At 46.7% G+C, this 13,292-nt stretch overlaps 1 protein-coding gene across 1 annotated transcript in view; it reads right to left on the bottom strand.

The window, feature by feature from the left end:
- The window catches only part of LRIG1 (leucine rich repeats and immunoglobulin like domains 1), a 120,327-nt gene that overhangs the window by 9,884 nt on the left and 97,151 nt on the right, over positions 1-13,292 (bottom strand). Inside the window, exons 10-12 of the mRNA XM_032648473.1 lie at positions 11,986-12,057; positions 11,143-11,214; positions 7,083-7,246 (exon numbers count right to left, since the gene is read on the bottom strand). Of these exons, the coding sequence (XP_032504364.1) occupies positions 7,083-7,246; positions 11,143-11,214; positions 11,986-12,057 (308 nt within the window). The remainder of the gene's footprint in view (positions 1-7,082; positions 7,247-11,142; positions 11,215-11,985; positions 12,058-13,292) is intronic.

Genomic DNA, 13,292 nt, shown 5'->3' with positions numbered 1-13,292 from the left:
GAGGCCGCGATAGTGAGAGGCCCGCACACTGCGATGAAGAGCAGCCCCCGCTTGCCGCAACTAGAGAAAGCCCTCGCACAGAAACGAAGACCCAACACAGCCAAAATAAATAAATAAAAAATAAAAATAAAGGAATTCCCTTAAACAACAAAAACAAGAAAAACCAGAGAGAATTTACAGCTATCAGACCTGCCCTACAAGAAATACCAAAGGGAATCCTTCAGGCGGAAATGAAAAGACGCGTCAGTAACTCCACATAAACAAAGAAAAAACACCATTAAAGGAACTACATAGGTAAATACGTAAGGACTTTTGTTTGTGACTCTCTTCTGCTCCTCTTCTTTGAAAATATCAACAAAACTGAATAATACATAGTTACAGTAGGGTAGGGAAAAGAAGAGAGAAAGGAGAGAAGACTCAAATGCTAATCAAAGAAAGGACAATTCTACCAACCTTACAGCAACGAACAAGAATACAGAGGAATACTATGAGTAACTGTACACCAACAAATTAGATAACCTGTCTGAAATGCACAAACTGAAAGCTGCCTCAAGAAGAAAAAGAAAATCTGCACAGATACAACAAGTAAACACAATTTTAAAACTTCCCACAAAGAGAACTCCAGAGCCAAATGGCTGGTGAAATTTACCAAACATCTAAAGAATTATCACTAATCCTTCATAAATTCTTCCAAAAAAGAAAAAAAAATAGATGAGGGGTGAACATTTCCTAACTCCATTCTATAAGGTAAGTATTACCTGATAACAAAACCAGAAAAAACAGAAAACTATATACCTTTATGACTAAACATGCAAGAATTCTCTACAGTCAGTTAAACCAAGAGCTGGTTCTTTGAAAGGGTAAACAAAATTGACAAACCTCTGGCCAGGCTCACCGAGAAAAGAGAGAGGACCCAAATAAAATAAGAAATGATAAAGGAGAAATAACAACCCATACCACAGAAATACAGAAGACCGTAAGGTAATACTATGAACAAATTCATATATGAATTTGGCATTTGTATATGCCAACAAATTTGACAGCCTAGAATAAATGGACAAGTTTCTAGAAACATACGGCCCACCAAAATGGAATCGAGAAGAAACAGATAATTTGACCAGATGGATCACTAGGAGTGACGTAGAATCTGTAAAAAAACAAACACAAAAAACCTCTGTACAAACAAAAGTCCAGGACTAGGATGGCTTCACAGGCAAATTCTACCAAACACACAAAGAAGAACTTATACCGATCCTTCTCAAACTCTTCCGAAAGATTGAAGAGGAGGGAACACTCCCAGAGACATTCTATGAAGCCACCATCACCCTGATACCAAAATCAGACAAAGACACTACCAAAAAAAGAAAATTACAGGCCAAATCTCTGATGAACAGCAATGCCAAAATCCTCAACAAAATATTAGCAAACTGAATGCAACAACACAGAAAAAGCATCATACACCACAACCAAGTTGGATTCATCCCAGGGTCACAAGGATACTTCAACATACGCTAATCAGTCCATGTGATATACCACATCAACAAAAGAAAAGACAAAAACCACATGATCATCTCGACAGATGCAGGAAAAGCATCTGATAAAATTCAACATCCATCATGGTAAGAAATCTTAACAAAGTGGGTACAGAGGGAACACATGTCAACATAATAAAAGCTATTTATGAGAAACCCACCACTGAGTATATAATACTCAACAGTAAAAAGCTGAAAGCCTTCCCGCTAAAACCTGGAATAAGACAAGGATGCCCACTCCTACCGCTTCCATTCAACATAGTGTTGGAAATCCTAGCCCCAGCAATCAGACAATAAAAAGTATCCAAATCCAAATTGACGCCACCCACAAGGGCTTAACTTCCGAAATATACATACAGCTCAATATCAAAAAAACAAACAACCCAATCAAAAAACGGGCAGAAGACCTAAATACACATTTCTCCAAAGAAGACATACAGATGGCCACCAGGCACGTGAAAAGATGCTCAACATCGCTAATTATTCAGAGAAATGCAAATCAAAACTACAGTGAAGTACCAGCTCACACTGACTTGAATAAAAAAAGACCTTCTGTAAGCTAAAAAATAAAAATAGTTATTTGTTAATAAATTACAAGAAAAAAAATCTCAACAAACATACTACCAAACCAGGGCTTCCCTGGTGGCACAGTGGTTAAGAATCCGCCTGCCAATGCACGGGACACGGGTTCGAGCCCTGGTCAGGGAAGATCCCACATGCCGCGGAGCAACTAAGCCCATGCACAGCAACCACCGAGCCTGCGTGCCACAACTACTGAGCCCAAGTGACACAACTACTGAAGCCCACATACCCAGAGCCCATGCTCCCCAACAGAGGAGGCACCGCAATAGGGAGTAGCCCCCACTCGCCGCAACTAGAGAAAGCCCGTGCAACAGTGAAACCCAACGCAGCCACAAATAAATAAGTAAAACAAAAATTAGAAATATAAATGAAAAAACAACAAAAAACCAACAAACCAAATCCCATAACATATAAAAAGATGTTATACCATGACCAAGTTGCACTTATCCCAGGAATGCAAAGTTGTTTTAGCATCCAAAAATGTAATACACCATATCAGTAAAATAAAGGGAAAAAAATCACGTGATTCAACAGATGCAGAAAAAGCATTTCACAAAATCCAACACAAAACACTCAACAGGGCTTCCCTGGTGGCGCAGTGGTTAAGAATGCACCTGACACAGGTTCAAGCCCAGGTCTGGTAAGATCCCACATGCTGGGGAGCAACTAGGCCCGTGCGCCACAACTACTGAGCCTGCGCTCTAGAGCCCACGGGCCACAACTACTGAAGCCCGTGCGCCTAGAGCCCTTGCTCCGCAACAAGAGAAGCCACCGCAATGAGAAGCCCATGCAATGCAACAAAGAGTAGCCCCTGCTCGCCACAACTAGACAAAGCCCGCACACAGCAATGAAGACCCGGCACAGCCAAAAATAAATAAATTTATTAAAAACGAAATACTCAAATTAGAAATAGAAGGGAAATTCATCAACTCAATAAAGGTCATCCATTGAAAAGCCACAGCTAACATCATACTTAATGGTGAAAGACTGAATGCTTTTCCCCTGAAATCAGGAGAATGACAAGGATGTCTACCCTCATCCCTTCTATTCAACATTGTACTGGAGAACCTGGCCAGGGCAGTTAGATAAGAAAAAGAAAGAAAAAGCATTCAGATTGGAAAGGAAAAAAAACTACCTTTTTGCAAATGACATATATTAAAAAAATCCTAAGGAATTCATTGAAAAACTGTTAGAACTAATAAATGATTTCAACATAGTTACAGGATACAAAATCAACATAAAATTCAATCCCATCTCTATACACTAGCAATGAAAATGTAAAAATGAAATTAAGAACTCCATTTAAGTAGCACCATAAAGAAAAAACACCAACAGGAATAAATTTAGCAAAAGAAAGTGAGACCCGTATAACGGAAGCTATAAAATTTCATTGAAAGAAAGTGAAAAAGAGCTACAAAAAGATGGAAAGACATCACATGTTCACAGATTGGGAAGACTTAATATTATGATGGCAATACTCCCCAAATTAATCAAGAGGTTCAATGCAATCCCTATTTCAAAATCCCAGTTGTCTTTATTGCATAAATGACAAGCTGACCCCAAAATTTATGGGGACATGGGAGGGGACCATAATAGAAGAGTCTTCAACCAGAAGACCAAAACTGGAGGACTATGTATGAGCTAATAAAATTGTGCAACTCTTAGAAGAAAACATAGGTGTAAATATTTGTGACCTTGTCTCTGGCAATAGTTTCTTAGATATGACATCAAAAGTACAAATGACAGAAGAAAAAAAAAAGAAAGAAATTGGACTTAATCAGAATTTAAAACCTTTGTGCTTCAAATGTCAAGAAAACGAAAAAAAAAAAAAAAAAAAAAAAAAAAAAACCCAGCCACAGATTGGTAGAAGATATTGGCAAACCTTATATCTGCTGAGGTAGTATCCATAATATATAAAGAACTCTTATAACTCAACAATGAAAAGACAAATGACTAATTAAAACATGGGCAGAAGATTTGAGTAGCCATTTTTCCATGGCAGATATACATATAAGCCCACTAAGCATTTGAAAACATACTCAACATCACTAGGCATTAGGGAAATGCAAATCAAAACCACAGTGAGATTCCACTTCACATCCACTAGCATAGGTACAATTTGAAAGGCAGTACCAAGTGTTGACAAGGATGGGGAGACATCAGACTCCTCATACCTTGTTGAGGGGCATACGAAATGGTGCAGCCACTTTGGAAAACAGTCTGGCAGCTCCTTAAAAAGTTTAGCATGGAGTTACCGTATGACCCAGCAATTCCATTCCTAGTATATAACCCAAGAGATTTCACACACAAACTTGTACGGCAGTGTTCATAGCAGCATTATTTATAATAACCAAGAAGTGGAAACCACCTGATGAATGGCTAAATAAATGTATACCCATACAATGGAATATTTATTCAGCCACTTAAAAAGTAATGAAGTACTAAAAATACATGATAAAAAAATTATACTAAGTGAAAAAGGCTAGTCACAAAAGACTATGTATTGTAGGATTCCATTTATATGAAACATCCAGAATAGGTAAATCATAGAGACCTAATGTAGAAGAGTGGCTGCTAATGGTTTTGTGGTTTCTTTTCTGGGTGATGAAAATGTTGTAAAATTAGATAGTAGTGAGGGTTACACAACTGTTCCATGTTCTAAAAACCACTGACTTGTACACTTAGAGGGGTGAATTTTATATGTAAATTATACTTCTGTTTTAAAAAACAGCTTTGTTTAAATATAATTTCCTTACAATATCATTCACCTATTTAAAGTGGACAATTTCACGGTTTTTCGTATATTCACAAATATGTGTAACCATCATCACAGTCAACTTTAAGAACATTCTTCATCACCTCAGAGAACCTCTGTACCTTTAGCTATCATCCTCCTCCCTCCACCCCTCCCCAGCCCTAAGGAACCACTTATCTACTTTCTACCTTTACAGGTTTTCCTCTTTTGGACATTTTATGAGAATGGAATCATATATAACATACAGTGTTTTGTGAATGACTTTGTTCACTTAGCCTTATATTTCAAGGTTCATCTATATTGTAAGACTGATTCCCTTTTATGACCTAATAGTAGTCCTAATTGTATGCCTATACCACATTTTATTTACCCATTCATCAACCGATGGGCATTTGGGTCCTTTCCACTTTTTGGTCAGTATGAGTAATGCTGCTATGCACATTCATGTACGAGTTTTGACGTGGATACATTTTGTTTCTCTTGGGTGTTTACCTAGGAGTGGAATTGTCGGGGGATATCGTAACTCTACGTTTAGCTGTTTGAGACACTTCCAAACCGTCTTCCAAAGCAGCTACGCCATGTTGTATTCCCCTCCCCCAACGCGTAGGAGGCTTCCTCACCACCACTTGTTGGTATCTGACTTTTTGATTCTAGCTAGCCTAGTGGGCGTGAAGGGGTTATACGTGCATTTTATAAAAAAGGAGTGGGAGATTCCCACAGAGCTTGAAACTTTGATATCCTGCCAAGTGTTTTCACGATTCCCATTAGTACTTGATGATTGTTTGGGTTGGAGCCTGAGTGAAAATGTGGAGGTGGCTCTGAGAAATGTGTCAAAACTGCTACATCTCAGAATACGCCAGGGCCACAGGCCGGAGGCTGGGGGCAGCGTGTCTCAAGTCCTGCCGTGGCTCCTATCCAAAGGGAGAGGTTATGCCCTGTGGCAGGAGACAGGACGGAGGGGCAGAAAGTGCAATTTCAGGGAGCTCTGTGACAACAGAATGGTCAGGGACCAGAAACCCAAGGAACAACGGATGGCACGGCTGTTCCACCTAGGCAATGGGGGGCCATGTGCACAGTGCCCATGAGAATGACAGTAAAGACAGCTGCTTTGGCAGGGCTGCTACCACGTTGATAGTGTACTTAAGGCTTCCTGCTGGACTGGGTCAGGAGAAAGGAAAGCAAGCCTGCTCTCAGAAGTGATGGAGGTGCTGGTGAGTGGGCGTGTGGAAGGAGGACACCTGTATCTTGATGTCAGCAGGCACACTGGCTACTGCTGTGCCCAAAAAGTAGGACAGAGAAGTGGACCACTGGGGTCCCCAGACCCTACGGGAGCCCCTGGTTGGGAATATCACACCCAAGGCTCAAGGCAGACCAGAGGGATGAAAGGCAGCGGGATGCACACCTGCCCAGCAGTTCCAGTCAGGCCCGGGAATGCCACCCTCGCTCCTGCTTAGAGCAGAAACCAGCAACAACTCAAAATTCATCTCGCTCTTTGAACACATCTTTCTGACCATGAGGCTGCATCATCTCTATTTGAGTGTGGTGTGTGGTGCCTGTGTGCACGTACGTGTGAGTGTATATGTGTGTGTGTTTCTGTGTTCAGATGCTCACCATTTTCTGTGCTCTTCGCAGCCAGACTTGGATCCCAACCACCCCTGGTCCAAAAGATGGCAAGACCTACATACTAACAGTCAGGAGGAAAAAAGAATTTAAAGCTACCAGTGCCGATTCCAGTGCTTTGGAGACACAGCAAGAGTGCAAGTCAACATGAAGGAATTCTTTTTACTACAGCAACTGTTCTCCTGAGACTCATTCTTCCTGTATTTAACCGTTCATTCTTGGGGCTGGAAAGAAACACACAGGAAAACCCCAGCCTCGTATGCTGAGTAAATTCACAGCTAAATCCGGGCACCAGCGCTGTCTCGAAACAACACAGCCATCTTCCTGTAACTGATTATTCGCCGTGTAACTGAAGCAGCTCGTGCTCGCTCCTGATTAAACGCACGCGCTCCAAGAACCACAGAATGAGGCGACGGCACCGTAAACACTACGTGTGGCTTCAGTGGGAAATAAATTGTATCCAGCGGCTGATGGGTAACCGTGGGCTAGGGCTAGGGTTGACTCTGATCACAGGAATCACTCCCATAGTGAAGCCTCCTGGCCTCCTTACCCTTTGTGGAAAATAAAAAAAAAAATCACAAAGACAGTCTTACCACACACGAAACTCTCTGGCGGCACGGCAAAGATGCTCTGGCCCTTCAGTGACTCTGGGTGGGCACAGGTGGCTGTCACGAAGCCCTGCAGCGTCCTGCCCAGCAGCCACGGGGGCAGCCACTTCAGCTGGCAGTCGCACAGGAAGCTGTCGCTGCTGATATGGCTAAAAGCAAGACAAAAGGGTCGTGTGAAGTGTGACCGCAAAGGAGGGATATTTGCCTCTGTGCCCGGAATGACCCATCGCCTCCCATCAGCTTCTGCCGTGAAAGTCAGCAAGCTTGAATGGGAGATGCTCGCCCTTACGGTTCCTCTCCTGCGACCTAGAGCGGTAAGTACAGTCTACCTGAAGGCTGTGAGAAAATGCAGCTTCTGGCTCAGTGGGTTAGATTCTGCATCGCTAACAGGCCGCCAGGTGACGCTGACTCCGCTGGTCTAAGGGCCACACTTCAAGTAGCAGCCACCCGGAGTTCACACGTGTTCCACGACAGCCACTGCGCTCATGTGACCCCAGGGACGCCGTCTCCCGGGCTCTGACCATCCCACAGACAGGAGTAGCACAGCCTCCTCTCTGCTTTTTCCCACCCCGCTGATAAGCCACTTGGAGCGTCCAAGCTCAATCTAAGGCTCCGATCATCGAAAGTCCGAAACAAGCCCCGAGAAGGGCTCCTTTTTCTGTATGGCTGCTCTGTTTTTATTTGGCAGAGCCGCATGTTTTCTTGCATCCAAATGTCAGCCTCGCGGGCGTGCTCCCCTCTTGTTTGTGTATTTATCTCCACACCAGCGCTATTCAGGAGGCCGGCAGGATTCGGCTCCGCTCCCTAAATAGCGCCTGTGAGTTAACTGCCACTGCCCAGGGCGCCTGAGAACGCACAACTTGGGTTTTGTGAGGCTCCAACCAAAACAGAGAGTATTTTCTTTTTCATTTCTCAGCAACCGAGGATCAGCTTTTTCAACAGAAATCGGAATCGCCATCTCTGCGGACATTCCTTCCTGAGGAGTCACTCGAAGATAAGTCAGCTGAGGGGCTGAGCTGCCGTGTTCCTGGAAGACCTCGGGCTGTGAGCTCAAGAGCGGAGGTTAGCCCGGCACAGGGATGGACACAGGACTTATTACATGAGCTTCCCTGGAATAAACTGTCCCCAGTACATGGTGACAAAAAAGGGGTACCGGGATGCTCTGAAATTCCAAAAATGTCACATGGGCCAGTGATAGAGCAGTGGCCTCCTCCCCGCCCCCCACCACCATATTCCTCAGGCCCCTTTCTCGTTCTTCATTTCACTCTGACCTTCTAATGAGCAGGGAAACCATCAAACTAGTAAACAGCAAGGCGGAGAGAACCTGAAGGCAGAGAACCCAAGGCAGAGACGAAATGACATAGAATCTGCTCTTCGCTCCTCTCCTCACTGTTCCCGAATGAGCTGGGCATTGTAACCAAATAATTTTGGGAAGTGCTCATTCAAGACTGAAGTAATTGAGCACAAAGCCATTATAACAGGGATGCTTGCCCATATTAGACCTTACAATCAGCCCTAGGTTTTGTATTTGATGGGCGGTGGGGCTGTGCTTAGCGATACGTGGAGGGAGGCTCTGTTGAGGAGTTACTGTAGGTGGCGGACGGGCCCTCACAGGTGAGCGCGAAGAAGCGGCTGAATCACACCAGCCTCTGGAGAGCTTCCCAGGGCAGGCGGTGTGTGGTGGTTGGGAAGGCTGCCGCCAGGCACAGGAGAACTCACGAGCCCAGGCGAAGAGTGGAAAGGGCCTCTACCCCTGTCAGAAGCACCGACGGCTTCCCATCAAGGGGCATCTGACGTGCCTGCCCCTTTCTGCAGGAAGGCCTGGGCACTACACACGGAAGTCTAGGGGAGGGCACTGGCCATCTCGGGGAGACTTTAGGCCCTTTTGTCGGGGACAGGGACATATTTCATTCGAACCACAGGAACAAACTGGAGAAAACAAATCTGACGTTTATCCTTGATCAGAAATGTGTTTGGAAAGGGTTAAGCTTCACGGCATGCATTCAGGGCATTTGCTGGCCGAGCTCCCTAGAGAATTTCCTGCCTCCTCTGCATGAAACCCTCCTCACACCGAGGGGTCCAGACCTTAGAAGACGGCAGGTACGCGGGGTGGACAGAAGGCTGCCCTAAAGAATGAGTCAAGATTAACGGGACGGAGGGAGAGAAATGGAGGCACCCGGTGGGACACCGACCTCCCCTCCACACGCACGCATCACCTCCGAGACCAAGCGTAGGCCAGACGGGGGATCGCTGGTGACCCCAAGGCTCTGCAGCTTCCCGCAGCCAACAGGCACGGCCATTCCGGGCCCCCGCCTGCAGCCATCCCGGCACTCCGCTGGCTTATATCGCACATTTTCATGATTCCAACACCAAATGTGTTTCTGATCATCGCTTGTGGAAATTTACCCAGAGGATGACTAAGTGCACAGCACAACCTGCCTTGATCCAATGGGGGAAGAAAATGACCAAGTGGGATTAACCGTTTCTCCCATCAGAGGACTGGGCCCACGGCCAGCCCCAGCTGGGTACATGCAGCAATTGATGGGAAGCCTAGGCAGGGGGCCAAGGCTGAGCCTCCAGAACCACACAGATGCATTTGCGGGGGAGGGGATCCAAGCACCTGGAAGGGCCCAGTTAGTCCCAACTAGAAAACCGTCTCAGGAAACCTGAGTCTTTAGGAGGCCCAAAGGAAAATCTTCTCTCCCTGTCCTGCTCTCTTTCTCTCTCTTCCCTTTAACTGGATCTTTTTTACTTCCAACATGTTATTTGGGAAGTTTCAAAGACAGAAATGCTGGAGGGAAATGCACCGTGAACACTCACAGACACACCACTTTGTAAAATCTGAATGTTCTGTGATACCTGCTTTATCACATATCTATCCAAGTGTCCATCCTTCCACGAACTCCCGTTCTAAGATCAGGACCCTTACGAGAAAGGGCACCAACTTGACAGACTTGAATCTCGCAGGACACTGAACGTCGTGAGGCCAGGGCCTGTCCACCTCGCCTCCCCTCACTCACCCCAGGGAATGCCACCGGGGCCTCTTCCTGCTTCGGTTTCCAACTATGGGGACTGCACCCCCCCTACTGCCCCATTCCTCCCCTCCCCGCCGCCACCGAGGGTCCACCAGGATTGGCCGCGGGGACAAGGATGAGCTCAGGGTGCCAAGACGGCCGTTGGCATGCCCGGTTTTCTCAGCACTCGTAGGGACCCAAAGCTGCACCCTTAGGGAACTGAACATTATGGCTCAAAGTCAATGGCTGCAGAATCGGATTCACGTACAGGAAGAAGAAAGGAAACCCGGGTGTTGCTACCTGAATACTTAGATGAGCTCCTCTGCCAGAGACTAGGACACAGGCAGGCTCTTCTAACCCTTGTCGCCCATGGGCCCACACGGCAAGTCTGCAGCGGCAGCATCACGGCCCACAAACACCACGGGGGCCCTGGGAACACACGTGGGCTGGGCGTCTCCTCACTCTCCCACGGTACGTGTCACCATCCCACGGAGAGCTCTGCCCTGCTCACAGCCCACCCAGATCTTTTAAGAAGCCCCTCTCAATACAAGCCCTTCATTGTAGGCACCCCTAAAAGATGAAGCACTTGTCCTTGACATAATGAAAGGGAGGATTATCCATTTTACAGAAGTTTGTTTCACATCATCCAGAGCAGCGGTTAGTCAACGACGGCCTGCAGGCCCACTGCCTGCTTTTGTAAATAAGAATTTATTGGCACACGGCCACACCTCTTCGTTTATGTATTATTTATGGCTGGTTTCTGCTACAAGAGTCAAGTTGTCATGGCAGAGGCCCTGTGGCCCAAAAAGTTGAAAATATTTACTGTGTATACATATAAGCAAAAGTATACTGACCCCTGATTCAGAATAAGCCCCCAAAGGGCACTTTTTTCCAAAAAGACAACTGAACTTACAGACAACTATAAACGATCACAACTATTATATAAAATAAAGCATAATGCAGTTAAGGCACTTCTTACTCTGAAATCCTCTACTCATGTTAACTGGGACCACAGAATCCCCGGTACTTACAGCTCTTTAAGATTCTTCATCTTCACAAAGGCATCAAACTGGACAGATCGGATTGCATTCTCTCCAAGGTTCCTGAAAAAGAACATTCTTTACTTAGGCAAAGAAACTCCAGGCGCCCTTCAAGTCAGCCACGTGTTTGCGCCACGACGCTCAGGGAATTTTCCTGACAGCCCAGGCTTCGCCAATGAACCACAGGCACTAGCCAGACACCCATGTCCTGTCCTAAGGCCACTGTAAGCGGCTATTATTTCACCTACATTGACACGTGCAATAACTCTGGAACGAGCCAGCCTTAAGGGTGGCATCAAAGCTAAGCCAAGGCCCGCTCAGCAAGTCAACAGGCAAAACTTTCCCAACAGGATTGTGGTCGCACTTGATTCAAAGACAAAATACCCTAAGAATCAAGTACTAGAGGCATCCGCCTCAGTTGGTGACACACGGACGTCTCAGGGCTGGCTCCGTCCTCTTCCTCCCAGGCTCTCAGAGGCGAACACACCAGGAGGAACCTCCCAGTTAAACCCAACGTGTACTCAGCACTGCGGCGCTGCTTTAGCAGTATAAAGGGTCCTGGTGGAAGTGGAAGGGAGCCCAGGGCCTGAGCAGGCCCAGGCAATGGGGAGGCCAGGCAGGAGGACGGTATTTATCTGAACACCGAGTGGCCATATGTTCTGTAACCGTTTCTGGCATAGGCAAAACGAAGGCCAAAGTTGAAGCTGACTTAGAAGGAAGCAGCTGGCGTTTCCAAATAGCCTGTTTCTCAGTTTACAAAGATGCTTTTAAATTGCTCACAGACTTCCCCGGCAGCCACGTTCGGCAGGCCCGTGGGTCAGGGAAGGTACTCACAGGTGCTCCAGACCTTCCAGCCCCGAGAACGCTCTCTTAGCCACGGACTTGATCTTGTTTCCCGACAGAGTTCTGGCAGTTTCCAAACATCCAGAAACAGAGGTGGGGTGGGAGCGGGAGGGAGAGCAACAAGGGAGGGTGGGGAGAACACACAATTAGGGTGGTGCTATCTGATAAGTCTGTCCAGGGAGAGGCAGGTGGAAATATGACCCGTGCCGAGATTATGCATCTGCGGTATGGGGGCCCTCCCCCTTCTGAAATGAAATACTTTTATCTTTATTAGAATTTAACAGTGATGACAGGTAGGAATTGCATGCGCTGTCTCGCCAAAAAGGCCCCTTGCAGTGTTAAGTGGAAATCACCTTGTCCAGCCCGGGCTCTCTCTCTCTCTCTAAGGACCACCCTGGGGGGAATGTAGCCATAGTCCCACAGGGGAGAGAGAACTCACCACTGCTCCAGCGAGAGGAAGCAGTCAGGAGGAAAACTCTTGGAACTAAAAACTACCACCCACTTCTGAAAGCTGCCCTCTGGGGATAAAGGTCCCCAGAGGAGGCAAGAGGAGGACAGGACAGTGGGTATCTATGGAGACGGCCCCCCAGCTCCGGGGCACACGCTGGCAGCCAGGATGCGGCCACAGTGCGCTGCCCCCTTCCTGTTGAGAAGGCCCTCGGCTCTTCAGCAAGAGCCCGGGTTTTTAAATGATGCCAACGGCCCGAGGTTCTTATTAAATCCTAGATAGACAGGTCCTCAACGGTCAGCCCCCCAGGCTGTCTAATGCCTGTACCTGGACCACCTACCCATGAGAAGGGGGGTCTCGCTTCCAGAGAATTCCAATCCACAATCTCATAAGTGACAAGAGTTTTCTCAGAAACCCAAATCTGGCCCTGCAGTACACACGGAAGAAATGGATGCTTCTTCCATGGGCTTGTGTCATCCAAAGGGAAGTCTGTGTTGGAATTTGGGGTAGGGGTGTGCACCTAGAGTGGCTGGACATTGGGAATGAAAAGCATCAAGGTTCCAGTTTTCCCTCCTCGTTGTCAGATGCTCTGATGAGAGCCCACCAAGGAGTTCCCTCTAACTGCTGCTGGCACAGGAAATTCTGCCAGCGAACACCTGAGGTAGTGCTGACAAGTATGGGGCTCTTTGACGATGGTGTCCACCTGGGACTCTCTGAAGGTGTAGGTTAAGAAGTGACGTGGGCTGCTGGGAACCAGCTCCTGGAGAGGTCACAGCACCGCAGGTGTGGGACAGGGACTCCTAGGCACCGAGGGCAGGTGGTCAGGAGAAAGCCTTAGAGCAAGGCAGGC

This window comes from Phocoena sinus, chromosome 11, assembly GCF_008692025.1.
Source record: "Phocoena sinus isolate mPhoSin1 chromosome 11, mPhoSin1.pri, whole genome shotgun sequence".
Taxonomy (NCBI): domain Eukaryota; kingdom Metazoa; phylum Chordata; class Mammalia; order Artiodactyla; family Phocoenidae; genus Phocoena; species Phocoena sinus.
Note: the sequence above shows the minus strand (reverse complement) of the source record. Positions and strands in the feature narration are given on the sequence as shown.